Here is a 27,500-nt window from a genome sequence, read left to right as displayed (position 1 = left end):
AGAGAGAGAGCGAGTGAGAGAGAGCGAGAGAGAGCGAGAGAGAGTGAGAGATAGCGAGATAGAGCAAGAGAGAGAGAGCAACAGAGAGAGAGCGAGTGAGAGAGAGTGAGAGATAGCGAAATAGAGCAAGAGAGAGAGAGGCGACAGAGAGAGAGCGAGTGAGGCTCACCCTTTACGCTGACTTTGTGTTCTCCAGTGCCAGGGTGAGAGATGAGATCCACTTGCATCGACACCTCACCCACCGATCCATTGGTTGACTGACCTGGGAAGAGACGGAGACAGCATCGCAGGAGTCAGTCGGGAGCAGGAGGAGGGTGTGTGTGGAGGGGGTTAGGGAGCAGGAGGAGGGTGTGTGTGGAGGGGGTTAGGGAGCAGGAGGAGGGTGTGTGTGGAGGGGGTTAGGGAGCATGAGGAGGAGGGTGTGTGTGGAGGGGGTTAGGGAGCAGGGAGCAAGAGAAAGAGAGCGAGAGAGACAGAGAGAGAAAAAAAGGAATAGTGCAGTCAGATAAAGAGCAGACAGATGCATTGCTGCTCAGGATAGATAATAAAACATTGATCCAAAAAGATAGAAAAAAAATTATACCTTGGTGCACCGACCGAAAAATGAACACAGAACTGAGGAGTAAATGCCACACCTGACATCACCCCATGTCACACCCAGAGGCAGATTATTCACCAGAGATTTTCACTAAAGGTTGGACTGAAAACGGACTGAATCCGAAAGAAAAGAACAATCTGAAACATTTCAAGGCAGACCTAATGCAGTATGCGTGAACGAGATTGCTGAATATGTAATGTTCTTCACCACAACACCGGCCGTTTGGAACTGTTTAACTCTGGTGCCGAGAATCTACAAACAAATATTAGATATGGATGTGGGCTGACAACCAGAACAGAGAGAGTTAGAGTGCACAGAGAGAGAAAAAGAGAATGAGAGAAATATAATGGGAGAGAGAGAGAGAGAGAGAGAGAGAGAGAGGAGGACAGAGATAAAAAGGGTCAGTGTTAGTTGATAGAGAGAGAGTGCACAATTAAGGACCCAGAGTTCCCAGTCGGGAGAGAGAGAGAGAGGCCCCACAGAGAAGCAGAGTGAGAGGAAAGCGAGCGACGGCAGAGAGAGGAAGACAACAGATCTGGAGGGCGCTGCCCAGGCAGATGTGTGGCCCAATCAGAGCGGTGCAACCGTCTGTCGGCCATGAACAATTATGTTGATCCAATACCTAATCAATATGTGCCAAACAAGCAGCGCCTATCGTGGCTGGTAATGAAAGAACAGGCGTCCTGATTTATGATAATGATCCCTTGTTAGGGGGGGCTTGCCCAGAGAAGCATCGCAGCAACGCAATTAAGCTCAGGACCAGGGGAAATGAACACAGGGCCTGCCCTTGTACCCTGGCATGGGCTGATAACACACCTCGTCTAGACTGGAGACAGCCACAGGCACGAGGCTTAGCTTAGCAACATTTTCAACACTTATCACTTGAACGCGGTGTGTTCTAAACGCAGCCACGTCCAAACCCCTTGTTGGAGGGACGGTGAGGGTGATGGAGAAGAGGAGGGGAGGATGAGCAGGACAGAAGGAGAGGTGGAAGCAGTGAAGGGGCAAGAGAGAGGCCTGAGTCATTTAGCGGATGCTCTTATCCAGAGAGGAACAAAAGAGGTGGGTACAGTAGAAAGTCAGTGAAAAGAGGCGTGCCGGTGGAGAAGAGGAGAAGATATAGCCTTGATTAGGTCCATAAAACCTGCAGACTTCTTTAGAGTCCTCACCATGATTGCTTTTATGATTGCTTTTACCGTAAGTACAAAAAATACATGCTTGACATTTGAAAAGTTTCAATTGGAGCAATCTTCATGTTCCTTAATCATCTTTGCACAGCATGTAAGCTGTGCAGTAGTTCGTCAACATCATGCGCTTTACTTCCTCTAAACAGGCATCTCCAGCGCCATGCGGAACTGAATCACAGAGCTGGTTATCTCTGCAGGGCACTGCATGCTTGGCTTGCGTGGCCACTTGCTGGAACAAACAAGGACACCCTCTGGTCTCCATGTGGCCTTTTCTCAGGGAGCCTAGTGAGGTTTAATGAACCAGTGTACATACAGTACAGTACGTTCAGCTTCTTGCATCAGGAATGACTGAGCCACTGAGCACTGCTCAGAGCCCTAAGATAGTGTCACATGGCTGTTGCAGCTGTAGGACGGGGCCTGGTGTGTCTGCGTGGGTGTGCCTGGTGTGTGTTTACACTGAAACGTCAAGCAGCTTTGCGACGTCCTCCTGGCTGTGTACTGCTCTGTGCTGGGCTCTCCGTGTTCATGTCGGCCGCCTGGCTGATTGCCTTCTGACACACCCACACACCACACACACCGACTCCAGCCACTTGTCTCTGTTGGAGCAAAATTAATTTGTTTGCTGCCCCTTTGAAATCCCCTGGTGTTGACTCCCTCTAGTCAGGGCCTGGGGGGGGGTGTAACACCTCCGCCCATCAGCGAGGGAGCAACACAGAGAGATGTGCTGAGCATCCATTATCATCTACCACTCTGACGGCTTGATCACGTGGTCTGGCCTATTTCCCCTCCACCCTTCCCTGTCTGTCTCTCTGCCTGTCTCTCTGCCTGTCTATCTGCCTGCCTCTCTGCCTGTCTCTCTGCCTGTCTCTCTGCCTGTCTCTCTGCCGGTCTCTCTGCCTGTCTCTCTGCCTGTCTCTCTGCCTGTCTCTCTGCCTGTCTCTCTGCTTGTCTCTCTGCCTGTCTCTCTGCCCACTCACCCGTCTCTCTGCCCCCGTTCTGCCAGGCTGCACAGAGATGGTGGGGGTGGGGGGAGGGTGGGGGGTGCGGTGGGGATACCGGAGCCCCCAGCTCCACCGCTCCGCTGCACTAAGCTACTGTCAGTTCCCCTCCCTCTGGACACCATGAGGTATTCCTGCCTTGTTATTAGGACACAGCAACCAACAGCTCCACATATAGACGGGTTGAAAAGATGGAAGTGGGTCAACGTGGAGCGAGGGAGAGAGAGAACCACGCTTGCCTGGGTAAGAGAGGCAGAGAGAGGTGGAGGAGGAAGACCGAGGCAGAAAGAATGCATTAGATATGGAGAGATACAGAGTGAGCTGGAGAGGGAGAGAGAGAGAGAGAGAGAGAGAGAGAGAGTGAGAGAGAGAGAGGGAGGGAGGGAGAGAGAGAGAGAGAGAGAGAGAGAGAGAGAGAGAGAGAGAGAGAGAGAGGAGGAGGATGGAGGAAAGGGAGCGAGCAAGGTGCGTAAAGGGCGGGAGAGCAAGCCCCTTGTAGCTACAGAGGTGGGAAGGCCACAGAACAGCTCCTTGTGCTCAGCACCCCGCTGAGCACTTATGACAGAGATGATTGGAGGGACCAGAAAGAAAGAGAAAGCGAGAGAGAAAGAGGGAAAGGATGTAGAGAAAAACACGAGAGCGAAAGAGAGAGAGAGAGAGGGACAAAAAGGAACGAGGGAAGCAGTGAAGGAACGAATGCAATTACAGCAATGACCGCATCACACAGTAAAGCCTTGAGAAACCAAGCTGACATGGAGAGGTAGCGCTAATCCGTAGCTGCAAACACACAGGGACACGGACGTAGACTGGGGCATGGAGGAAGACTGTGGAGCAGGGGCTGAGGCTGGGGCTAGGGTTGAGGCCGAGGCCGAGGCTGGGGCTGAAGCTAGGGCTAGGGTTGAGGCTGAGGCTGGGGCTGAGGCTGGGGCTGAAGTTAAGGGCTAGGGTTGAGGCTGAGGCTGGGGCTGAGGCTGGGGCTGAAGTTAAGGGCTAGAGTTGAGGCTGAGGCTGGGGCTGAGGCTGAAGTTAAGGGCTAGGGTTGAGGCTGAGGTTGAGGCTGAGGCTGGGGCTGAGGCTGGGGCTAGGGTTGAGGCTGAGGCTGGAGCTTTTAAGCTGGGAATGGAGCTGAGGCTGTGGGGCTTGAGCTTAGGCTGACGTTGAATCTAAGTCTAAGGATGAAGATAAGGCCTTGGAGGCGAGGCTGGTAAATGAAGGCTTTAGGTTGAGAACATGTCTCCTTACCTTGAGAGGTTTGGGTGCATATATATTTCTTGATCAAGGCATCTGTAGGTTGGGTGTAAAGGCTGAGAGCATATTTCAGGGACCTCAGATCAGGGCTCTTCTCAAGGAAAGTCTTCTTGAGGCCATTTCCTCCAGCATGGAAATATTGCTAAAGAGGAAAAGAAATGGATTATTAAACAGCAAATCCTAAGGACTATAAAAAAAACTGTCAAGTGTTAGAGTACAAAGTTAGCCTCGGCAGTACTCTCAAAAGAAAAGGTTTCCCAAACAAACTGGTTTGTGTTGTGTTCTGGACAATGTGATCACATGGTACACTGTTTGTGCTGTGTGTGTGATGTGTGTGCGGTGTGTACTGGTGCCATTGCCCTGGCATCTTAGTGTGGTAATAGTAGGGTTCAGCTAGGTGAGACGGGGCAGTCTTGGAGAGAAAGCAGTAATAACCATGGTAGGTAATGACTAGGCTTGCGTTTAGAGGCTGATCCATGCTGTGTTAATAGCCCCCTCAGATAAGTGCTAGTTAGAATCAGGCAGAAGGGCCTGCCTAGTGTAAGGTACTGCCAACCAGTAGACAGACACTCATTATCCAGTCTCCTCTTTCCCAGCATCCTCCATTTGGTCAAGAGGAATTCAGTAGTCAGATGTGGTTAAGCATTACAGTTGGAAGTTTGAATTCTCGCATCCTCCTTACTGGAGATGATCACAGATACTGTATGACAAAGCTGGATTGGTGAAAGACCTATTGACGGTCACACTTTTCTGCCTCTACCAATCACGAAAAGATTGGAGATCTATTTAGTAAGTTTGGAAGTATTCAAATGCATTTGAATGGCCTGGATGCACCCTCCGTTGATGTGAGGGAACTTTTTTGTGAAAATCCATAATCCTCTTGATATGAGTTCAAAGTTCATTAGACAATGCAGTGCAGATAAACCCTTGGGATAATCTACAAATACATTCAAGCCATACAATGAAGAAGATTTGCAAATCCTAAAAGGGTTAATGAATCCTAGCTCTGCTGCCCTTGTGGAACACGTGATTCTACCACATACTCAGAAAGAAATTCAGTATAACAAGTCAACACGGTCAATACTCAACCATATCCTGGATACAGTACTGTATGCAACAATGCCATCCCATTATCACAAGGACTTCCTCGCATTACGCTAAAGTGAAAATCTTCTTCCTCTTTAGACATGACCGCTTTACAGTTCTTCCACTGCCAACATCTCCTGAATGGATGTCTTTGTTGATCTCTTGCCAAGGTTTCAATCAAATGCTGGGCTTCTGGAATGAAGTAGCTGGGTCAGGCTTTTAAGTGGCTGTTTTCAAAACTGTTTAATGTGAGCTTTAATTTTATAGTGATTTGGTGCAAGTCTCTCAAAACCCTTCTGTTATTCTGACTCACACTTCTCGGTCCTGAACCGCCCCTCTCTCTCTCTCTCTCTCTCTCTCTCTCTCCCTCTCTCGCTCCCCCTCTCCTTCCATTTTCAGGGCATAAAATCTTTAACTTACCCGGCGTGCATTCTTTTTTAACTCTGATTGGTCAAACTCTGCTGAAGGCATTCACATAACTGTGTTAACTGGCTGCTCTCGTTGGAATACTGATGAAGAGAATTCCAGCCGCATGGCTGATCTAAATAGGGATGCGGTCTCCTTGGAGACGCCCCAATCAATTACTTTTTCCTGCAGTTTCTCCGATGCAACCTTCACCCCTCCATCACTCTGCTTATCACCCTCCATCCCTCTTCCCTCCACCCCCCTCTCAGCCTGGCAGACTTATTACTGACAGGCATTGCCCTTTGACACTAGCGGTTAACTGGTCCCACCCTTATGACAGCTGCACTACCACAGGAAGAAAGAAAAACACAAGGGATGGAGGAATGGATGGATGGATGGGGGATAGAGGGGTGGGGGTGGATGGATGGATGGATGGATGGGGGATAGAGGGGTGGGGGTGGATGGATGGATGGATGGATGGGGGATAGAGGGGTGGGGGTGGATGGATGGATGGATGGGGGATAGAGGGGTGGGGGTGGATGGATGGATGGAGGGATACATGGAGGAATGGATGGATGGAGCTACAATTACCTTGATGGTGGGGAGAACCAGGTCCATGGCTGCACACTGTCGTGGCGTCAGACTCCTGGCTTCCTCTCGAATGACATGCTCCTGAAGAGGGCACACGCACGCACACAAACGCACACAAACAAGAAGTCCATTTCTATTAGTTTGTTTCTCTAAGCTAATGGGTGTGAGAGCCTATGCCAACCTTCAGGGAGGTCATTGCTTTCATATGGAAGATTCTGTTTATCGATTTCTGCCCTGGAGAGGTTACCTCTGCAGAGATCAGTTCTAAACAACAGTTTGAATGCTTTGTCGAAATCTATTGATTAGGTGTTAAATGGGCCAGGCTGTATGGTGACAGGGTAGCAATTAGAACTGTTCCTATACACATACATCTGATTGCACCTACACACACACACACACACACAAACACACGCTCATACGTATATATGCAGCACACACACATTTCATGTGCACACACACACATACATAGGCCTTACTTATAACATGCAGAGAATAATCAATGGAACGATCAAAATACAACATAATTGAATCCTAACCAACAGGAATATGATGGATAGAATAATGCTTTGTGGCATTGAGACACTGCTCGCTAATGATCTAGCCAGATGTTGTCCCAGGAGACCCCCTCAGTGACACATGCGTGCGTGCACACACACACACCCCCCCACACACACACACCCACACAGTACAGTGTGTTACTGGTTAGTGATAAGTGGGGGTGAGAGTCATGTGCAGCCCCACTGCCCCACCAAAGTCCCACGGCTCACTAACCAGGGCAGGAGGATGAAGGACCTCGAGAGAGACACCAATTAAACACTGTCGAGGTGAAGAGAGACCGCCTCCATGATAGCCACGGACTTCTACCAAGGTGAAACCCACTCCATTCATTTTTCAACTGAAACGTTTCCTTCTCAATAGAGTCTAGATAAGGTGAAATGCTAATATCTCTCTAGCTCAGGCACAAACATTGCACACCTCCCCTGACAGGAAATTAACCAAACCGTGAGAAATTGCTTCTGGAACTGCCGGAATATTCCGTGTGGGGGATGTACATGAGGTTTGTGCGGGTGATCTCAACAGCTCACACAGCTACCAGCGCCTTTAGTCTTGGACTAGGGTGAGGCTTACTGTACCTTGAGTTTGGATAGCTGTCCCAGGTCCTTGGCAGCACTGAAGATCATCTGAGCTCCTTGCTGTTAGAGGGGAGGGGGAACAGACAGCTGAAAAGCCAGCTCTGATGTGGAAACGTTTCTCTGAACAGGAACATACAGTGCTGCAGCATAAACAAACTCCGCCTCCGTTTTTTGCACGGTAAAATAACGGAGATGTCTTCCATTAGGGGATACCCTTCAGTTAGAGAAGATGATATACAGGTGAGCTATGATCTCGTATGTGTGTATTAAGTATGCGTGTGTCGGCGTGTTTGTGCGGGCGTGTGTGTGTGTGCACACTATAGGGGTGTGCACACAGCATGTTTGATGTGTCGTCAGACTAGAGTCCCTGTGTGGCAGGATTACCATGCATTTACATAAGCCTCTGCATCAGTAAGACATGACCATGTTCCTGAATGGACAGAGCAGCCATGCTGATACTTCCGGGGCGGTGTTTGGTCTGTGGTGTGAGCGAGCGGGCCGGTGCAGGCGTGTTGGGCACGGGGGCAGCTTACCGTCTGGTCCGTGAGCGGAGGGAGGACGATGGTCCTCTCGATGGTGTTGAGCACGATCTTCCACAGCTCTTTCAACACCCGCTTCAGCACGGTCTTCTCGCAGATCTTGGCAAACAGAATCAAACTGCAAAGACGAACGGAAAGCGTAGCGTCAGACGACGCCGAACGGGAGGGGCCTCGTGTCAACGAAGCGCCGGCCTCCGTCTGTCTGATGACGGACGTCATCATCAAGTGAACACAGGCTCAATGACCCCCACGACACAGGGGAGGCATGCAACAGCTTCACATTTTAAATCTCCCTGAATCGTAGAACCTTGCTAAAGGAGATAGGAGAAAGGATTTAGCATTTGCATATTATTAAGAGGATTCTCTGTAACACCCCATTGGCCTCAATGTTGCATTGGCAAGTAGCTGAGAGCGATTTCCAGAGCTTAGATGAACCACACCAGCTCTCTGGCTCTTTCGGAGATGACGGGAAAGTAAATAAATATGGGTCTGGGCGGTGACTCCCAGATTGAATATCAATAGACATTTTCTGAATCTACCCTATTGAAGTAGACAGACAGCCATCAAAGTATCCACTCTCTGACTCACTTCTGCCTGAATTGTATCATTTATAGGGCAGATAATGTTTTTTATTGCCTTTCCAATGCAAATGAATAAAATATTCTTAAAAGGCACCATGATTGACAACAACTGTCCATGGAATCTTCTGAATCTTGACTGAACTACCAGGCTTCCAAATTGACAATAATCCAATCTACATACAGCAGGCTCCATGAATGAAACAACAGCTCTAAGTGCTCAGAAGCAGGAGCCATATAAGATGCGAGTTAAGCCTCGGCCAACCCGTCCATCCATCCACACACAGCCTGTCAGTCCAACTTCCCCGCGACCTGAAATGGCTCCATTTGAAATGGGCTCTCCGACTGGTCTCCTCACTTTTTATCCAGAAGATCCATCAGCGGCCGGAGCACAGTCTCAGCGTCCATGGCGGCGTTACTCTTGTTGGCTGACCCCTTCATCTGGACCAGCTCCTGGTTCATCTGCTTCACGCAGTCCTCGATCACCGGCTGGAAGCTGCACAGGACGAGAGCCAACGCGGATGTGAACGCGGGGGGTCAACTCCATTACAGCTCACCTGCTCTATGCAGCCAGTCGATGTCAGCACTAATACACTCCTCCGCAGCCAGACGCACACCCCTTTACACACTGTGGTGCCCGGTAATGACACTCGGCCGTACAGCGGGGCGTGCTTGCTTGTTGCAACACACCCACACACACCCACACACACCCACACACACACACACATACCCCCCCCACACCCACACATTCCCCCACACCCACACCCACACACACATACCCCACCCTCACACACCCACACACACCCACACACACCCACACACACACACACATACCCCCCCCACACCCACACATTCCCCCACACCCACACCCACACACACATACCCCACCCCCACACACCCCCCACACCCACACCCCCCCATACCCACACACACACACCCCCACACACACACACACCCACACATACCCCCCCACACACACACCCACACATACCCCCCCACACCCACACCCACACATACCCACACATACCCCCCCCACACACACACCCACACACACCCACACATACCCACACATACCCCCCCACACACATACCCACACATACCCCCCCACACACATACCCACACATACCCCCCCCAGACCCACACCCACACATACCCCCCCCACACCCACCCCCCCCCACACACTCACCTGGCTCCAAACACTGCGCTCAGCTCATCCATCACGGTGTTGAGGCGATTCTGCAGCTCCTTCAGAAGGTCGCTGGCCTCTGCGTCCAGCTGGGAGGGAGGAGCACAACGTCACTACATCTACGTCCCGCACGGCGTCTCTGAGCACCACAGGCAGGAGGGGAGGACAAGATCCCCCTCTCTGGAGCTGAGGCCAGGATCGGGGCTTGGCTCAGCCAGGGGGAAGGGGGGGGGGGGGGGGGGTTGGGAGGGAGGAGAGGCATAGAGGGGGTCCAAGAACTAACGGGCCTAGCTGGGTGCCATCTGTGCGGACTGGTGCACTGAATTCAAATAGCCGGCTCATCACAGAAGGCCGGGATGCTAATCGCTACAGTGGCTGTGCTAGCCTCTGCTCTGTCTCTACAGGGGTTATTGGTTTAGCATACACAGCTAACATTAAAAAGAAACTTGTACTTCATGCTAAAAGCTAACCTTGAAAATCGGATTAGTTCAAAGTGCTGAATTGACGGGGAAGCGCCTTCAGCACCATAACTTGCCGCTGTGGTATTACAGTGGATATTTCATATATATATATATATATATATATACACATGTTGTGTGTTTAGCAGCCTAACCACGTGCGTCTGACTCTAAGCTTTCCTTGACCGGCGAGCGCGTCTCCAGTGTCGTGTGAGATGGCGAGGAGCGTTTAGGCTCGTCTCCCGGGGTGGATTAGCAGAGAGGGTCGTTAAGACTTTCTAAACACCTTGGAGTGGCTTGGGGAGCTTAGGGCCTCATTATCACACACCTATGCCCACTCAGGGATGTGCCCCAGCCCCAGGTTCCTCTGGGGCGACTCGACTCAAACATTCAATCAGATGGGCAAACATAATTAACCCCTCCAAAGCCCCGCGTGGATGCATTTGCTCACGTGGTACTCGTCTACGGTGCGCGTGGGCGCAACTGGACGTAGGTCGGCACCAATATATGTACCCCCCCCCCCCCCCCCCCCCCCCCGTTTTGTAGAGTTATTTTTTTAAGGCGTTTGTGTGTTCGTGTGTGTGTGTGATTGTGTGTGTGTGGGTGTGTGTGCATACACACGTGATGGGATATATGTGCTGATGCCGGGGATGGGCGCTGGGAGGAGGGGGCGGGAGGGGGGGCGGGCGGGCGGCGTCCGAGCCGTGCGTCTGAGATGGATGTGAGAGTTGGAGCAGCGCTCCACATGCATGACAGATCATCCCATTAGGCCAGATAAGGCCGGGCAGCCAGACCCCCTATCACACATTCTAATGGGGGATGGCTCAGCGGGGAGAGGGATGTGTATACAAAACGATTACAGGCGCTGTTATAGCACACGGCCAAGCTGCTCTCGCCCAATATGCAGAGGAGACGGATGTGTCAGTGATGCATTTGTTTCCGGGACGGCCAATGTACACAAACGTCCTAGGTGGCGAGGGAAACGGCGCTCTAAACACAAAGATGCAATCGTTATTGCATGGTAACGTTCGATAAAATACATGAATACTTTTTTACTTGCTGTGAATCAAAAAGATAAAACATACCCCTTATCCTTATCAGCTCTGTGCATGAAAAAAGTTGGATTCTATACGGCAGCCCACAGAGCACCTAAATGAAGATTGTGTTCTATGCTAATCCTTCTTTGAACTGAACTTTAAGACGAAATGTCACTCACTGTCAACCTGGAGACACCTGTCATATCTGAAGAGAGAAGCCCACGCTGAATAGTATATATGCCCTGCTGCCGCAGTCTCACGTCCCAGGGACCATTACACGCCTGTCAGGCAGACTTGGCTCAAAGCCCACAGACAGTTCTGGGGCTTGCGTGGGGAGAAAATGCTTGTTGCCAAATGTCAATTTCAGATTGAGGCTGGAATAATCTTGACCGTAAACGTGGCCCTAAAGGATTTCTGCCGGTGAAGCTTTTGACCTCCGCAGAATTTGGGCGCCAATCTGCTGGCATGTTCTCTGGGTCTTCCACAGAGCAGCTTCTAAACCCTCACAACCTCCAGAAGCCCCAATAAGAACCTGTATCAGTCCACATTTGAAGGGGAAGGAACAGCTCTCTCTTTCTCCATCTCTGCTCTCCGACTCTACCTCTCCATGCCATCCTCGACAGCTGTAGCTAGTCCCCAAGCCAATCGGAAGACCAAATTAGACAAGTCAACACCCAAGTGACACTGTGCTTGAGCTTTCTTAATGGCCATTCTGTAACTGTCTGTGCTGTGATAGAAACAGTTGTTGTTCATTCTACGATAACAGCTCTCGGTAATTACATCAGCTCCACGACTGTTAATTGCTTATTGGGAGACATTTACTGCCGGGTACTGTCTAATTGGAAAAACGGCTCACTTATCAGTTACATTTCTGTTCTAACGTTGATATAAAACAGATTGGTGGCTCAAATTTAGATACTGCCTGCAGGCAGTTTTTTAAAGCTCCCAGGATGCTAGGAAAGACTATTCCATGCTGCCATGAATCCAGTCAATTCGGTGTAATTGATGTGGTTCTCTGCCGTGGAGTTACGCAGTGTTGTGTGTGAAGACATCAGAGCACCAAACAGTCCCAGCCAGGACAATTACGGCCCAGTGAAGTTCAGGCTTCTCCTGTGTGCCAGCTGTGAGGCGGGGGTAGCGCCTTAGCCGGGGAGGTGTCGAGGGGGAAGGTGTGTGTGTGTGTGTGTGTGTGGAGGGGGGGGGGGGGCACAGCTTGGGAGATTTGTACTCATTTGAGAAAGCCATCAAACCCCCGTCTGAATCCTGTCTGAGTCGTGTTGTCGCTGCAGCCCGCGGAGGACAGAGAGATGATCAAAAGCTCAGTCGCAGCGCGCGCTGACTCCTGGTTGGCAAAAAACGGACTGCCAAATTAGCCATGGATACAAGAAAGTGGCAGGAAGAAAGCAAGCTCAAAATAAAAAATATAAACGTGGGATCGGGCGGGCTGAACCACTATCCCCAGGGCGCAGGGGTGGTGTGCTGTCTGACAGGGAGGGGCCCCTACTGGGCCTGACCGGAGGGGGAGATGGTAGGGTCGGCCCCCGTATGCTCCGTGGCACATGCTGCTGGGGGGGTGAGAAGCAGAGGTGGGTGGCGGAAGGGGGGAGGGGGGCGTGCTTTTTAGTGTCATTCAATAGGTAATGGTGGCAGGGATGTGTGGGTTAAGAGTCCTAAACACACACACCTTACAGAAGGACACAACGCCCTCCTCCTGGAGAGACAGGGAGAGAGGGGGAGAGAACACAACACACACAACCACAGGAGAGAGGGGGGGGGGAACACAACACACACAACCACAGGAGAGGGGGGGGGGGAACACACAACACACACAACCACAGGAGAGGGGGGGGGAACACACAACACACACAACCACAGGAGAGGGGGGGGGGGGAACACAACACACACAACCACAGGAGAGAGGGGGGGGAACACACAACACACACAACCACAGGAGAGAGGGGGGGGGAACACAACACACACAACCACAGGAGAGGGGGGGGGGGAACACACAACACACACAACCACAGGAGAGGGGGGGGGGAACACAACACACACAACCACAGGAGAGGGGGGGGGGGGAACACACAACACACACAACCACAGGAGAGGGGGGGGGGAACACAACACACACAACCACAGGAGAGGGGGGGGGGGAACACACAACACAAACAACCACAGGAGAGGGGGGGGGGAACACACAACACACACAACCACAGGAGAGGGGGGGGAGAACACAACACACACAACCACAAGAGAGAGGGGGGGGGGGAGAACACAACACACACAACCACAAGAGAGACAAAACACGTAGGGCAGGTCAAGCGTTAGAAACCTGGAGAGAAACATGCGTGTGAGGGGCCACTTAGGGTCCGTTACTACTTCTGTCCAGACGCCCGGGGTTAGACACACACACACACACACATACAGACAGACATGGTTAGGGAGAGGGACATCTAGACATCCCTCACACACACATTTAACACTCCTGTATAAGAACACACAGAGCAGTCTAGTGGTAGTGCAGTAGTAAGAAAGTTTAAGTCAAACAGTATTAATACAAGTAGATGTGGGGGAAGTTATGGGGAGTAATTGTAGTGGGGCAGAGGAGGAAAGGAGAGTTTCAGAGGGGTAAGGGTACGTAGTAACAGGCATGCCTTACACCACTTAGTGAGGTCAGGATTAGGGTTAGGATCAGGGTCAGGGGACACGGAACAGGGAACAGATAAGATCCTAGTGACAGGTAGCTTGTCTACAGACCTGCTTTCCACCCATGGACTCAAACATCTTCTCCAGCTGCACCCGGAGTTGCTGGATGTTGTTGATGAGGATGCAGGGCTGCGAGGGGGAAGCACAGGGAGTACAGTCAGTCAGCTCCACAGTCCCACAGTCAGCCCCACAGTCAGCTCCACAGTCCCACAGTCAGCTCCACAGTCAGCTCCACAGTCCCACAGTCAGTCCCACAGTCAGCTCCACAGTCAGCCCCACAGTCAGCCCCACAGTCAGCCCCACAGTCAGCTCCACAGTCCCACAGTCAGCCTCACAGTCAGCCCCACAGTCAGCCCCACAGTCAGCCCCACAGTCAGCCCCACAGTCAGCCTCACAGTCAGCCCCACAGTCAGCCCCACAGTCAGCCCCACAGTCAGCCCCACAGTCAGCCCCACAGTCAGCCTCACAGTCAGCCCCACAGTCAGCCCCACAGTCAGCTCCACAGTCAGCTCCACAGTCAGCCACACAGTCAGCCCTACAGTCAGCTCCACAGTCAGCCTCACAGTCAGCCCTACAGTCAGCCCCACAGTCAGCCACACAGTCAGCCCTACAGTCAGCTCCACAGTCAGCCACACAGTCAGCTCCACAGTCAGCTCCACAGTCAGCCTCACAGTCAGCTCCACAGTCAGCCTCACAGTCAGCCCCACAGTCAGCCCCACAGTCAGCCCCACAGTCAGCCTCACAGTCAGCCTCACAGTCAGCCCCACAGTCAGCCTCACAGTCAGCCCCACAGTCAGCCCCACAGTCAGCTCCACAGTCAGCTCCACAGTCCCACAGTCAGCCCTACAGTCAGCCCCCAGGTACACAGGTGCTCAGCGACACTTCACACGCTCAGCGACACTTCCCCCGCCCCCCGTAAACCGAGCGTTTTGCGCCTTTCGTGAACGTAATTCACCGGCATTATCAGCCTCTCGCAGCTTGCGTTCGCTCCTTAGGTAAACAGGACTCTCCTGCTCCTGTTTTCATTCAACACGAGGATAATTATTCATGCGCTGTCGAAAATGTCCGTAAACAGGCAACACAACTGACTGGATTATATGCTCTGTTGCTCCAAATCCGACAGTTTCAAAAGATGTGTTTGGAGCAAAAACATTTTTTTCACTAATCCTCCGTTTGTTTTTTAACAAGCATCTCTCTCGTGAGAATGCCATCGCCCCAGAGAAAGGTGTGGCTGCTTTGCACACCTCTAAAGACGGTCTCTGGAGCCTTACGTAACATCCGCTCCAGTCATTGATTTATGAGGGGTTTGTGTGTTTCCAGGGAGATATTACATTAGGTATTCCACACGGGGAGATATCAGATGCGGCCATGGGCGATCTCTCCCTCCGAGTGAGGGCTAAAGGAGAGGCCTGATCGCTGTCTCTCTAATGACCGCTTCAATCTCCATCGGCCTGAGTTTATCTGGACGTGTCACTCCAGCAAAGCCTTTGTGAGGACAGGACACCCTGTTAAAGTGGTCGGAGGGACTAATAGCCAGTGTCCATCCTTGAAGCCCTGTCAGCACTGCAGAGAAACATCAGTCTCAACGGCGCACACGGGCTTTCATGTCCCCCTCCAAAGAGCAGTGTGGATCATGAGACTGCTGAGCACACAAGCTCTGTCGTTCCTCTCATCAGACAAAGGGAACAGTGGTGGAGCGAGGAGACTTCTGCTGACGTGTCTGGGGGGGAGAGGTTAATGATGGGCCACTCTTTGATGGAGCCGTCGCGACGGACTGGAGTTCAGAACTGTGCAGGATGTGACCGGACCAAGAATCGTCACAGCACTCCTATCAGGAGGGGAAAGTTTCCACTTCTTACTACAGCTGCATTCAACCCCCCCCCCCCTCCACACACACAAACACACACACACAATCCTGTGGAAGCACGGTTACCATAGAAACAAGACAGAGTGACTCCCTACATACTGTATGTGTTGGCTTACTGTTGAAGAGGCAGGGTGATCTAAGCTGTCACAAAGCGATAATTCAGACACTCACCAATTTCTCCTTGTCAAGATACAAGCCAAAGTCCTTGGTTATGATTGCGGCATATTGCAAGAGGACTTTGTTGATAGTCTGTGGGGCAAAAGAAAAAACACATTTGAAGGATGACAGTGTAATGCTAAGTCTGATAAAGCGCAAGCTCCCATTTCCTTAACATCATCTGAAAATGATGCGTCATTCTTCTATTATATTCTGGGAACTTTTCTTCCTCTTGACTGCGTGTGAGCCAGACAGAGAGGGAGGGGGGTGTCAGGGTTGGGGTGAGGTCAGGCTCTGACCTTAGCGAAGCGGCACATGAAGTGAGCCAGGGCCTGGGGGTTGGGGCATTCCAGCTTCTTGATGATCTCAAAGCTCTGGTTGAGCTGCGTGAACACGTCCACCACGGAGCAGGAGAACAGAGCGTGCTCAGACGTCACCTGGAACTGCACACACACACACACACACACACACACACACACAGAGTGAAAGAAATTAGTGAGTAAGATTGAGAGAAAGAAAGAGAGAGAGATAGAGAGAGGGAGAGAGTGAGAAAAAGATAGAGAGAGAGAGGGAGGTAGCAAGATAGAGGTACAGAGAGAAGAGAGAGAGGTAGAGAAAGAGAGAGAGAGAGGTAGCAAGAGAGCGGTAGAGAAAGAGAGACAGAGAGAGAGAGAGAGAGAGAGAGAGAGAGAGAGAGAGAGAGAGAGAGGGAGGGAGGTAGCGAGAGAGAGAGGTAGAGAAAGAGAGAGGTAGCAAGAGAGCGGTAGAGAAAGAGAGACAGAGACAGAGAGAGAGGGAGGTAGCAAGAGAGAGAGGTAGAGAAAGAGAGAGAGCGACAGAGAGAGCGGGGGAGAGAAAGAGAGGAAGAGAGGTAGAGAGAGCGGGGGCGAGAGTGAAAGGAACGAAAATTAAAAGGGAGAGTATGTGGAGGAAGTCTAAATAAATAAATATAAATATATCAAATAAAGGGCAGAGAGTTAAAGAGGGAGACGCTCATTTCTTTTCCTTAGATGTGCTAATGCCTATTAGCATCTCATGGGTGGGGTCAAACTACCGGATGTGACTTGGGCACAACCAACGACACAGAGCGGCCTGCCCTGCCCAGCAGCCCTCTCCTGCCCTCACGGCTCCCCGTGACACGCCAGCCCCCGCACTGAGGCGGAGGCTGCCCCCTTTCCCATGAACCCCCGCAAACACAACACCTTCTGCATGATCGCCTGCCTACTGGGGAGAATTAGGCACCTGGCTTACGGTGGGTGGAAAGGCAATTAGAGCTTAGGTCTACCGCCTGTTTCCCCATCTTTAGTTTGGGGGAGAACAGCGGGTTCTGTGCAGCCAGCGAAACCTGCTTTCCTGAGCTAATACCTGCCCTGCCTGCCCGTGGCTTAAACAGGGAGGGAGGGAGAAGGGAGGAGAACAAGAGGGAGTGTGGGAGACAGGGAAGGAACAACAGGTAGAGAAGAGAGAAAGAAAGAGAGAAAGAAAGAAAGAGAGAAAGAAAGAAAGAGAGAAAGAAAGAAAGAGAGAAAGAAAGAGAGAAAGAAAGAAAGAGAGAAAGAAAGAGAGAAAGAAAGAAAGAAAGAAAGAGAGAGAGAAAGAGAGAAAGAGAGAAAGAAAGAAAGAAAGAAAGAGAGAAAGAAAGAAAGAGAGAAAGAAAGAGAGAAAGAAAGAAAGAGAGAGAGAAAGAGAGAAAGAGAGAAAGAAAGAAAGAAAGAAAGAAAGAAAGAAAGAAAGAGAGAAAGAAAGAAAGAAAGAAAGAAAGAGAGATTCAAGGAGGGAATGTGGAGGAGGGAAAACAGGCAAAAGTGAGTGTGGGAGAAGAGGAAGTATGCAAGGTAGAGAGAACAGAGGGAGAGGGCGGAGGAGGAGGGTGAAGACATGGGAGGAGGGAGAGAGAGAGAGAGGGCAGAGGAGGAGGGTGAAGTCATGGGAGGAGGGAGACATGGGGGGGAAGGAAGAGAGAGAGTGGAGGATGACAACACTTACGCCGTCCTTCTTGTCCCTCCCCAGCGCTCCGTGGAGAAACTCCATGGCAACGTCTTCGTTCTCGTCCAACCACTGAATGACGAAGGGATCAAACCACCTGCAGAACAACAACATCCCTTAGATAACATGGCGGGTCCACGGAATGTCGTGGATCGCAGCGCATTACAGGATCAGTGACAGTGGGATTTGTGATGCTGGTAGGAATCAGGCCTGTGTTAGCAGTGATCTGATGGTGACAGGAATCAGGCCTGTGTTAGCAGTGATCTGATGGTGACAGGAATCAGGCCTGTGTTAGCAGTGATCTGATGGTGACAGGAATCAGGCCTGTGTTAGCAGTGATCTGATGGTGACAGGAATCAGGCCTGTGTTAGCAGTGATCTGATGGTGACAGGAATCAGGCCTGTGTTAGCAGTGATCTGATGGTGACAGGAATCAGGCCTGTGTTAGCAGTGATCTGATGGTGACAGGAATCAGGCCTGTGTTAGCAGTGATCTGATGGTAACAGGAATCAGGCCTGTGTTAGCAGTGATCTGATGGTGTCAGGAATCAGGCCTGTGTTAGCAGTGATCTGATGGTGACAGGAATCAGGCCTGTGTTAGCAGTGATCTGATGGTGACAGGAATCAGGCCTGTGTTAGCAGTGATCTGATGGTGTCAGGAATCAGGCCTGTGTTAGCAGTGATCTGATGGTGACAGGATTCAGGCCTGTGTTAGCAGTGATCTGATGGTGACAGGAATCAGGCCTGTGTTAGCAGTGATCTGATGGTGACAGGAATCAGGCCTGTGTTAGCAGTGATCTGATGGTGACAGAGGCTGGTGTTCAGCACAGACAGAGGACATGGAGACAGAGGAGGCAGTGCTGTTAGTAGAATAATAATGCTGTTCTCTCCAGCTCACTTTGCTCATCCTCTGCTTTTATGTAGCGAGTGTGTTTTCGTGTGTATCCTCAGTGTCTATGTGTGTGCGTCCTCAGAGTGTGTGTGCTCCTCGGTTAAGGGCATCTGCCACAGGAGGGAACACTAATAAATAAGGCGGGCAGAGACGATGCGTGTGTGTGTGTGTGTTGTGCGTGTGCGTGCGTTTGTGTGCATGCATGCATGTGTGTGTGTGTGTGTGTGTATGTGTGTTTCTGGAGTGGCTTTCTGCCTGTGGGAAAATCAATTGTGCTGGAGGTAGAGTTTGACTGACAGCGTTTGAGAGGGGAGGAAAGTCATAACTCTGACAAACTGGATGGCAGAGGGCATTGTGTTCTCTCACTGGAATACACGTGTTTCTATTACAGACTACCAGGCACTAACACAAATGTTTAATAGCAAATATACAAGATCTCTTATAGGTTTTATAGGACATTTTCTGTTTCTATCACACAGTTTATTGCATTGTTGTTATATGAGATACATACAATGTGTGTGTGTGTGTGTGTAGGCATGAACTTACAAAGAATATTCAGGTGGCGTCTCCTTAAACGCAGGCAGATCACGGACATACTCGTTGTGGAACCATTTGACTTTGAAGTGGAGGTTCATGTACTCGGTGCTCTTGCATAGACGGTGCTTTTCGTGCTCTGGAAAAGAGAGAGAGAGAGCTGAGGAGGCTCTGTCACCACAGCCTGCGTCCCATGAGCAGCGAGGCTTCCCTGGACGGAAACCCGGGAAGTTATGCAGCCGAGAAACAACACCTTGTCTCTCTCTTTCACTCTCTCACCCGTAGGTGGGAGAGAGATGGGCACGACTGACTGATTCTGGACCTGCTTGGACCAGTATCATTTACAGTTGTCTTTGCGCATGAATGCAATATGGTAGCACCAAACATAGACAACCCCAAAAGGGATATACTAATAAAAATAAACAAGAATTCAAAATGCATCATTTTTACTTCTTCTTTTTTTCCCCATCACAGATGTGAATCATCCCTTTCTGGATCACTGGATCCACCAATAGGAGAGCAGCTTGGTAGAGAACAGATCAAAGTGGTGAGATGCAACAGAGGAACAGAGATACGGCAGGGAGGGAGAGAAGGCAGGAGAGAGCAGCGTGCAATAAAGTACAGATAAGACAAACCCATCTGTGGAAGAGCACAGAGGAGGAGGAAAAATAGAATGTCACTGAAGATGTAAAAGGAGCAGAGCGCTGCAACACAATTGTGTTTGCAGTACACACACACACATACACACACGGTAGAAACATTCTGTACACACACTCGAACATAAAAGGCAGGTTTAAATCCATCTCTGCGGGTCTGCACGTCCTGCAGATAAGTACTGGGAAGGTTATTGTTTGTTAAATACCTGAATACCTTCGCTGCTGTCTCCATTCCTAGCCCTGAGACAACCCTTTACATCATGTGTTTACCTCAGGGCTCCAGACTGCGACTAAATGGTTGTATTTTGCGACCAGTTTTTTAGACAGTGCGAGCATTTTTTACAAGCACTCGCGCATGTGCGACCTACAAATTTGGAATTTATTGGGTGTGCACAATGTCAGCACACTTTAGCAACGACGCATAGATACAACGTTTTAGTAAGACAGCGATATCAGCGTTCCTTCTGCATTAGTACCGTAGCTAAAAGTCCAGGAAAGTTGTGGCTATTTTTCGCTAGGTATCTATAATCCGAGCTAAAAGTATTGGAAAAATATTTTTCGCTAGGTTCCTACGAACATGTCTTAATCTGCCAGACAAGTGGGTTCCCCTTCGTTATTTTGGTGAGCAGTTTCACTAGCCCTTCTTACCCGGCGTCATGGAGCCTAGCAGCTAAATACTTATTTAGCACTAGCGTTGCTACTGTATCCCTGGCTGTGTTTGAGCTGTTGCACTGTTATACTCAGGAAGTATCGTGTTGTGGTGTCGGAGGACTGATCGAAAAGTGCATCATACATTTAAGTCATTTAGCCAAGACTTGCATGTACAGTACGTAATGTCACATTAAATAATGTATTAAACTCAAGCTTATGGTGCGTCGCTTTAGATCAGTTGTAAAAATGACGGATCCATCTGCAACCGACGCAGGCACACCCCACTATTTCCCCAGAAATGGTACCAGGGGCGATTCTAGGATCAGACCTTTAGGGGTGCTCAGCCTCCAATGAGAATGTGACATGAATACAGTGCCTTGCAAAAGCGCTAAACGTAAACCCCCTTGCTAATATAAATCCCTAATTTCACTGGATAACAATTAATACATTTATGTATTATTATGCAAAATATTGAAGGAATTAAAAAACTAAGGATGTCCCATTCTTCATGAACTACCAGCATCAATTTATAATAAACAATATAAAAAAATATATTATTATTTTTAGAGATTTTATGGGTGCTTGAGCACTCCTAAAAATTGTCTAAAATTGCCACAGATTTGTACCCTCTCTCGTTACATTAATTAATGCATTGCAAGTCAATGTAAGGTGTGCCCCTACATTTTTAGCTTGCGCTCCTAAAATCTTCAGTCAGGGGCTACTGTGCTCCTAGTAAAAAAAGTTAGTCTGGAGCCCTGGTTTACCTATGCTCAAAGTCATATTTTCAAATGCACAATACCCTGTAATTCTATATGAAATTTCCAGTAGATTTGTGAAGAGCTGATATCCAGTTGTGGTGTTACAGTTGTCAAAGGAACACATTTCCTTCCAGTCAAACTAAGCTGGGAAGAAAGAGAGCCAATTTAAAATAAGCCTCTCTCTCTCTCCCTCCCTCTCTATCTCTTTTTCCTCTACTCTTGGCGATCTCTCAAACACCTTTGCTATCTTTGTCTGTTCTTGTGTGTGTGTGCGCGTGTGTGTCTGTGTGCTGGGGCCTCTATATCCCAGTACAGAATACCTCTAGTCGTCTTGGAGCTCTATTATCCAGGCAGAGGGTGATGTGCTGTGACGGTGCCACTTCAATAACTCTGTAGGCACTGCAGGCAGAATACACTCACACAATCACACACACAATCACACACACAATCACACGCACACAATCACACACACAGCTGGCCAACCTGACAAGGGACTGCCCTAAGCCCCGTCCACCCACGCAGGAAATAAAAAGCAAACACATAAGGCCTTCACACACACAAATGCCAACACCCAAAACACAAGCGCGCACACACACACACACTTAGTGGACACAGCTGCGGGTCAGTTGGGAGATAAACAAGCGTGGGGTCAGCAGGTGTTTTATCTGATGTGCGGCCAGCTAGGTCTATGCACCATAAACCGAGAACAAGGAGCACAGTTCCTGCACACACACACACACTCACACTTATATCCTTTCATGTCTTGAATCAATAGCAGCGGCCCAGCAGGGGGGCCTACAGAGAACACGTCCTAGTCGAGGACTGATTCAACGGCTGTCAGGAAGCCATTGTTTCAGGACGACATTGTTTCCACAAGCCGGGGGAATCCTGCGCTATCATTCTCTGTGGCTGCTCTAATACCCAGCCATCTTAGGAGATGGAGAGGCAGAGAGAAGGGGCTGGCAGGGAGAGGAGGAGGGCGGTGGTGGTGGTGGTGGGGGGTGCAGGGTAAGCCTGGCTTGGATCCTGAGAAGGAAGCCAGGCTCACTCTGCAGGGGCAGGCTCCCAGACAGACCCTCCACCTGTTCCAACAGCTTCACCCAGCCCCGGAGCATCCTCTTTGCTTCGTATCCAGAACACCAGTGTTTTCACAATTCTGACTGCAAACAGTAGAGGCACGGATTCACAGACTCCATTCTCCATGGAGCAGCAAGTGTTTTAGCACCTGTTTCATCAGGGACACTCATTTTACTGTAAAATTAGATCATTATGAGATGATACTGAAAAATGAGATTACTCATCAACTAAGGGATTTCCCATGATGAACCTAGATGTTGTTATGGCAAAACGAGTCACTTGAGACGTCCTTGTGCTTTGCTATGCTCGTCTGAGGTAGTTAGGCTACAGTGTGTGTGTGTGTGTGTGAATACGGTCATGTGTGTGCGAGGCGAGCACATGAGCGTGAATGCGAGTGTGTGTGTGTGTGTTCCCTGTAGGTGGTAAACAGTGTGCCTGCAGCCCTGAGGGAAGCGCAGACTAAGGGTCCCTGGTGAGGATGTCATCATGTTAGACTCAGGACCGCAGGGAGAGACGCACTCATCGGGGACCCTCTGCCTCATTGATTTAAAAGTAGTGGATTGTGAGCTGGCGGAATTTTCCACTGTGTTTCTCACACCGGTTTCTTCCTCTATATTTCCTCGAGGGGGAGTGAGAGAGCGCCGCCAGAGAGAAGGCAGAGGGGAACTGTCATTCCTTCACAAAGACACCTGTCGCAGTTTTACAGCCTCCTCACGCAGCTCCACCACAGAGCCTCCTGATACAGCTCCACCACAGAGCTTCCTCACGCAGCTCCACCACAGAGCCTCCTCACGCAGCTCCACCACAGAGCCTCCTCATGCAGCTCCACCACAGAGCCTCCTGACAGCTCCACCACAGAGCCTCCTGACACAGCTCCACCACAGAGCCTCCTGACACAGCTCCACCACAGAGCCTCCTGACACAGCTCCACCACAGAGCCTCCTCACGCAGCTCCACCACAGAGCCTCCTGACAGCTCCACCACAGAGCCTCCTCACGCAGCTCCACCACAGAGCCTCCTCACGCAGCTCCACCACAGAGCCTCCTCACGCAGCTCCACCACAGAGCCTCCTCACGCAGCTCCACCACAGAGCCTCCTGATACAGCTCCACCTCAGGGCCTCACCAGGGACGTGCACAGACATTTGGAGGGGCTGTTTCTCTAACATGAAAAAAGACAACCCCCCCCCCCCCCCCCCCCCTCTGCCGCAATCACTTTCTTTCTCATACAACCTCAAACAACATTTCTAATCCTATGTTTCAGTACAACACCACAGTACAGAGCGCACAATACTGTAGCAGACTGGACATAACGTAGCTACTGGACCACAGAACAACTATATGCAAATTGAATTCCTTTCAACACTGTCCAGACACAAACTTAACTCCACTTTCACGAGGCGCAGGAGTAGTGAACTGAGGGTAATAGCTGAAAGACAGACTACCTTATTAAAACCAGACTGCAAGACGGCACCCAGACCTAATCCATTCCAGGAGTTCGTAAAGAATGTCGCTCCTGTGACTGTGAAACCATCGCTGATTGCTGAGCTGCACACATTGAGATTCAATTAAACCAATCTATACAGGACAGCATAGCGATAGGCTGAAGATGTGTTTATGGGATGTGGGGGCGCTGTCTCTTTAATGACGTGCTCAGCAGGCCACGCTCACTGCTGCTGGGACTGGGACAGCTCCTATTAAACTGCAAGGCCTAATCACAGCCCTACTCCGTTTACTAGTGGAGAATGAGTCGGACCCACACAGGATTACAGTAAAATCCTTGACTCATTCAGTCACGTAAGGGCTTTGATACCTCTCTTTCTCTCCCTTTCCCTAATTTAATGTCTGCCTCTCTTTTTCTGTCTGTCGTTTGCACACTCTTTCACACTTTCTCTCCTTCAAACTGAAACATACCCACTTGGAAAACACATGCATATTAAAACACTAATTAACACACACACACGTGCACACTAAAACAAACTTTTCCATTTCCTAAATATCTCTCTCTCTTGTTCCTTTTGACACACACACACACACACACACACACACACACATCACACACACACACACACACACACACACACACACACACACACACACACACACACACACACACACACACACACACACACACACACACACACACTGAACCTCTAAAATTAGCAGCATCCATTTCTTTTCCAGTCCTGGCCCCGCAGGCCTCGAAGATGCATCAAAGACTTCATTAAGCTGAACACACACACACACACACTACAGCAAGATGTGGTGCCTCAATTAGGCTGCGAGGGCGTCTCCGAGCACGTCGCTCCCCTCCTCCCGTGTCCTCTTACGTAAACAGGTCACTCTGAGTTACTTCCGTCCGCTTGGAGGTGAAAGAGAGGCAGTGGCCTGGACAGGGTCAGGGCCGACACTCCTTTCCACCTCACTGTTCCCATTCACTTCAACCTTACACATGCTGCCAGCCTTCACCGACACACACACACACACACACACACACACACACACACACACACACACACACTGCGGCGGCGGTTCTGACTGGTGCTGAGGCTAGGTCGGGCAGTCAGTGATAGCTGTGACAGTTCTGCATCCTGCTTCACCAGCACCAGGTAAGTCTCAGACCAGAGACAGAGACAGCTGCCCTGTCCCTGCTTCCACACCCAGGGCCACCGCTGGGTCCTGTCCCAGCCACACAGCAGGCTGGCATCTGCTGCCCGCTGACATCGCATCAGACACATGCCTAGACACACACACACACACACACAACTTGGAGGTCTATTGAGTTAGAAGACTAATATCATTACAGGTCCTTTGTGTTGTAGATATAAAGATATTTTCATACACATCAAAGTATATTGGATTGTGACATTTGCCACCGAAGACGATGCGAGTCTGGTAATGACAAATAAATTGTCTGGATGTTGTCATCAAATACAAATCAACTGAATGTTGATCTCTGCAATCCACACAAAAGCAGGAGTACTTTCAAATGCATGAATTCACACAATCGTTAACACTTGTCAAAGTATATATACTTCATCATATCTCGTTCCTTTCTATGCGTGACACTTAGAATTCCGTACAAATATTTCCCCACTCCTTAACCTTGCCTAAGAGCCTCCCAGCTTGTCTCTATCAGACCCATCTAAGAACATTCCCCAGGAACACAGGGCATGAGCAACGTCCACGCGGTACAGACTGTCCCTTTGTGAGCCACTGCAGTCCTGCTGCTGGATGGTGCGGGCCAGGGGCCCTGTGGTCACACTCTGATGATGTCACTGATGAGGTGGCCAGGCTATGGGGGGTGAGGAGGCGGGGACTAGTGACAGGGGGGCATTGCTCATCCCTGGCCCCCGTGCAGTTTACGGACACCCTGGAGCTACGTGCACACACGTACACACACACACACACACACCATTTAAACACACTAAGACAGCAGCTGAAACCACCCCGGGTGGTCACATGACTGCCACCCTGACTCATCCACACACAACGACACGCTAACCCCCGCATATGTAAACACCTTCACGCAATTATAAGCTTGCGTATCTGTGACTCAGATCCACATACAGGGACATGAATCCCTCCCTTAGCTGTGTTTGACACAGAGATAAAGCTGTCCTGTGGCGTCAGCGGAGAGTAGGGGTCTCTCCACAGCCTAAACACGCACAGCAGTGACAGAGCCTGTGTTCTGAGTGGCTTTTCCTGCATGCGATGTATTGTGTGGTTTGGTTCCCCAGTCCCTCCTTTCCCTCCCAAACCACATCGCACAATCCAACACGTGTTATCAACAAATTCCAAAGGCCACCCCACAGCGAGGCGCGCGTGGGGAATCTGCGAGGAGGACGTGAGACGCATGTGTTATCGGTGTCTCGGCACCTGGTTTCCATAGCAACTCGGCCGGCTTAGCGGGAGTGACAAGCGCTCGCCACGGATATCAGGATAAATCTTTTTTTTCACCGGGAGGGTTCACCTCGAAGCCCAGTCACCCCTCACCTCGGTCTCCGTAACCCCCCCTTCGGGTAATAATAATAATAAATTGTATTTCTAACACACCTTTCATCTGAAAACAGATCTCAAGGTGCTACAGTTAAGAGTTATAAAACAAGGTAAAACATAAATGTTACCCAAGGTTGGGAGTCAGATGGCTGAGCGGTGAGGGAGTCGGGCTAGTAATCTGAAGGTTGCCAGTTCGATTCCCGGCCGGTGCACATGACGTTGTGTCCTTGTGCAAGGCACTTCAACTTGCCTCGGGGAGAATGTCCCTGTACTTACTGTAAGTCGCTCTGGATAAGAGCGTCTGCTAAATGTAAATGTTCACCTCGACGCACAGTCACCCCTCAGCTCGGTCTCCGTAACCCCCCTTCGGATAATAATAATACATTTTATTTCTAATGCACCTTTTCATCTTTCATCACAACTGTAGCACCTTGAGATCCAAGGTGCTACAGTTAAGAGTTATAAAACAAGGTAAAACATCAATGTTACCCTCCGTTCCCGCCTGCTACAGGATCTGTAACCTCCAGCAAACCTCCAGACCACCTGCTGCCTCTGTGGAGTGCCTCCTAGCAGGTTGTAACTGCATCAGTAAAGACAACTGCTTTTAACTGGCTGATTCATAGCCAAACAGTCTCTGTTCACAGCAAAGGGGCTTGTAAAATCCATGTTTTAACAGCTGGGTGTGAGCCAGGGAACTAGGAGGCAAGTTGAATGGTGGGGATGCATGATGGTTGTGTCATGTGGGAGGTTTTAAATAGATAGATGCACATAGCAATTTTCTGACCCCAATTTGAACCAATTTAGAATGACTCAAATTACAAATGTTCAAATGCACAAGTAGGCTATGCATGTGAGCAAGGGAGTAAATACAGAACAGTGCACATGCGTACACACACACACACACACACACACACACAGGCAGTAAACCAGTGTGACTCACTCCAAGTTGATTCTGGAGTTAATCAATGGGCTATCTCCATCAACAACAACAACAACAACAGCAGGTTGTGTTGAGTCTAAGCGGATCAATGCAGAGAGAACATGTTACTGTAGTCTCAATAGGCAGGCTGGCTGGCGGACCACAGCAACTCTAAACCAATTAAAGAAGACACATTTGCAAACGCATTGAAAACACATTCCCCCCACCACCCCCCCCCCCCCGCCTTGACGGACACGTC

The 27,500-nt window shown here is 50.2% G+C and overlaps 1 protein-coding gene across 1 annotated transcript in view; it reads right to left on the bottom strand.

Moving 5' to 3' along the window:
• Positions 1 to 27,500, bottom strand: part of unc13c (unc-13 homolog C (C. elegans)) — an 86,218-nt gene that overhangs the window by 2,343 nt on the left and 56,375 nt on the right. The window contains exons 21-32 of the mRNA XM_084682334.1: positions 19,196 to 19,322; positions 17,760 to 17,856; positions 16,073 to 16,216; positions 15,789 to 15,866; positions 13,802 to 13,879; positions 9,550 to 9,638; positions 8,722 to 8,859; positions 7,780 to 7,903; positions 7,247 to 7,306; positions 6,114 to 6,194; positions 4,026 to 4,173; positions 170 to 262 (exon numbers count right to left, since the gene is read on the bottom strand). Of these exons, the coding sequence (XP_084538460.1) occupies positions 170 to 262; positions 4,026 to 4,173; positions 6,114 to 6,194; positions 7,247 to 7,306; positions 7,780 to 7,903; positions 8,722 to 8,859; positions 9,550 to 9,638; positions 13,802 to 13,879; positions 15,789 to 15,866; positions 16,073 to 16,216; positions 17,760 to 17,856; positions 19,196 to 19,322 (1,257 nt within the window). The remainder of the gene's footprint in view (positions 1 to 169; positions 263 to 4,025; positions 4,174 to 6,113; positions 6,195 to 7,246; positions 7,307 to 7,779; positions 7,904 to 8,721; positions 8,860 to 9,549; positions 9,639 to 13,801; positions 13,880 to 15,788; positions 15,867 to 16,072; positions 16,217 to 17,759; positions 17,857 to 19,195; positions 19,323 to 27,500) is intronic.

This window comes from Hypomesus nipponensis, chromosome 19 (assembly GCF_054491055.1).
Source record: "Hypomesus nipponensis isolate SF chromosome 19, ASM5449105v1, whole genome shotgun sequence".
In the NCBI taxonomy this organism is placed as follows: Eukaryota; Metazoa; Chordata; class Actinopteri; order Osmeriformes; family Osmeridae; genus Hypomesus; species Hypomesus nipponensis.
This window is presented reverse-complemented; position numbering and strand designations above follow the sequence as displayed.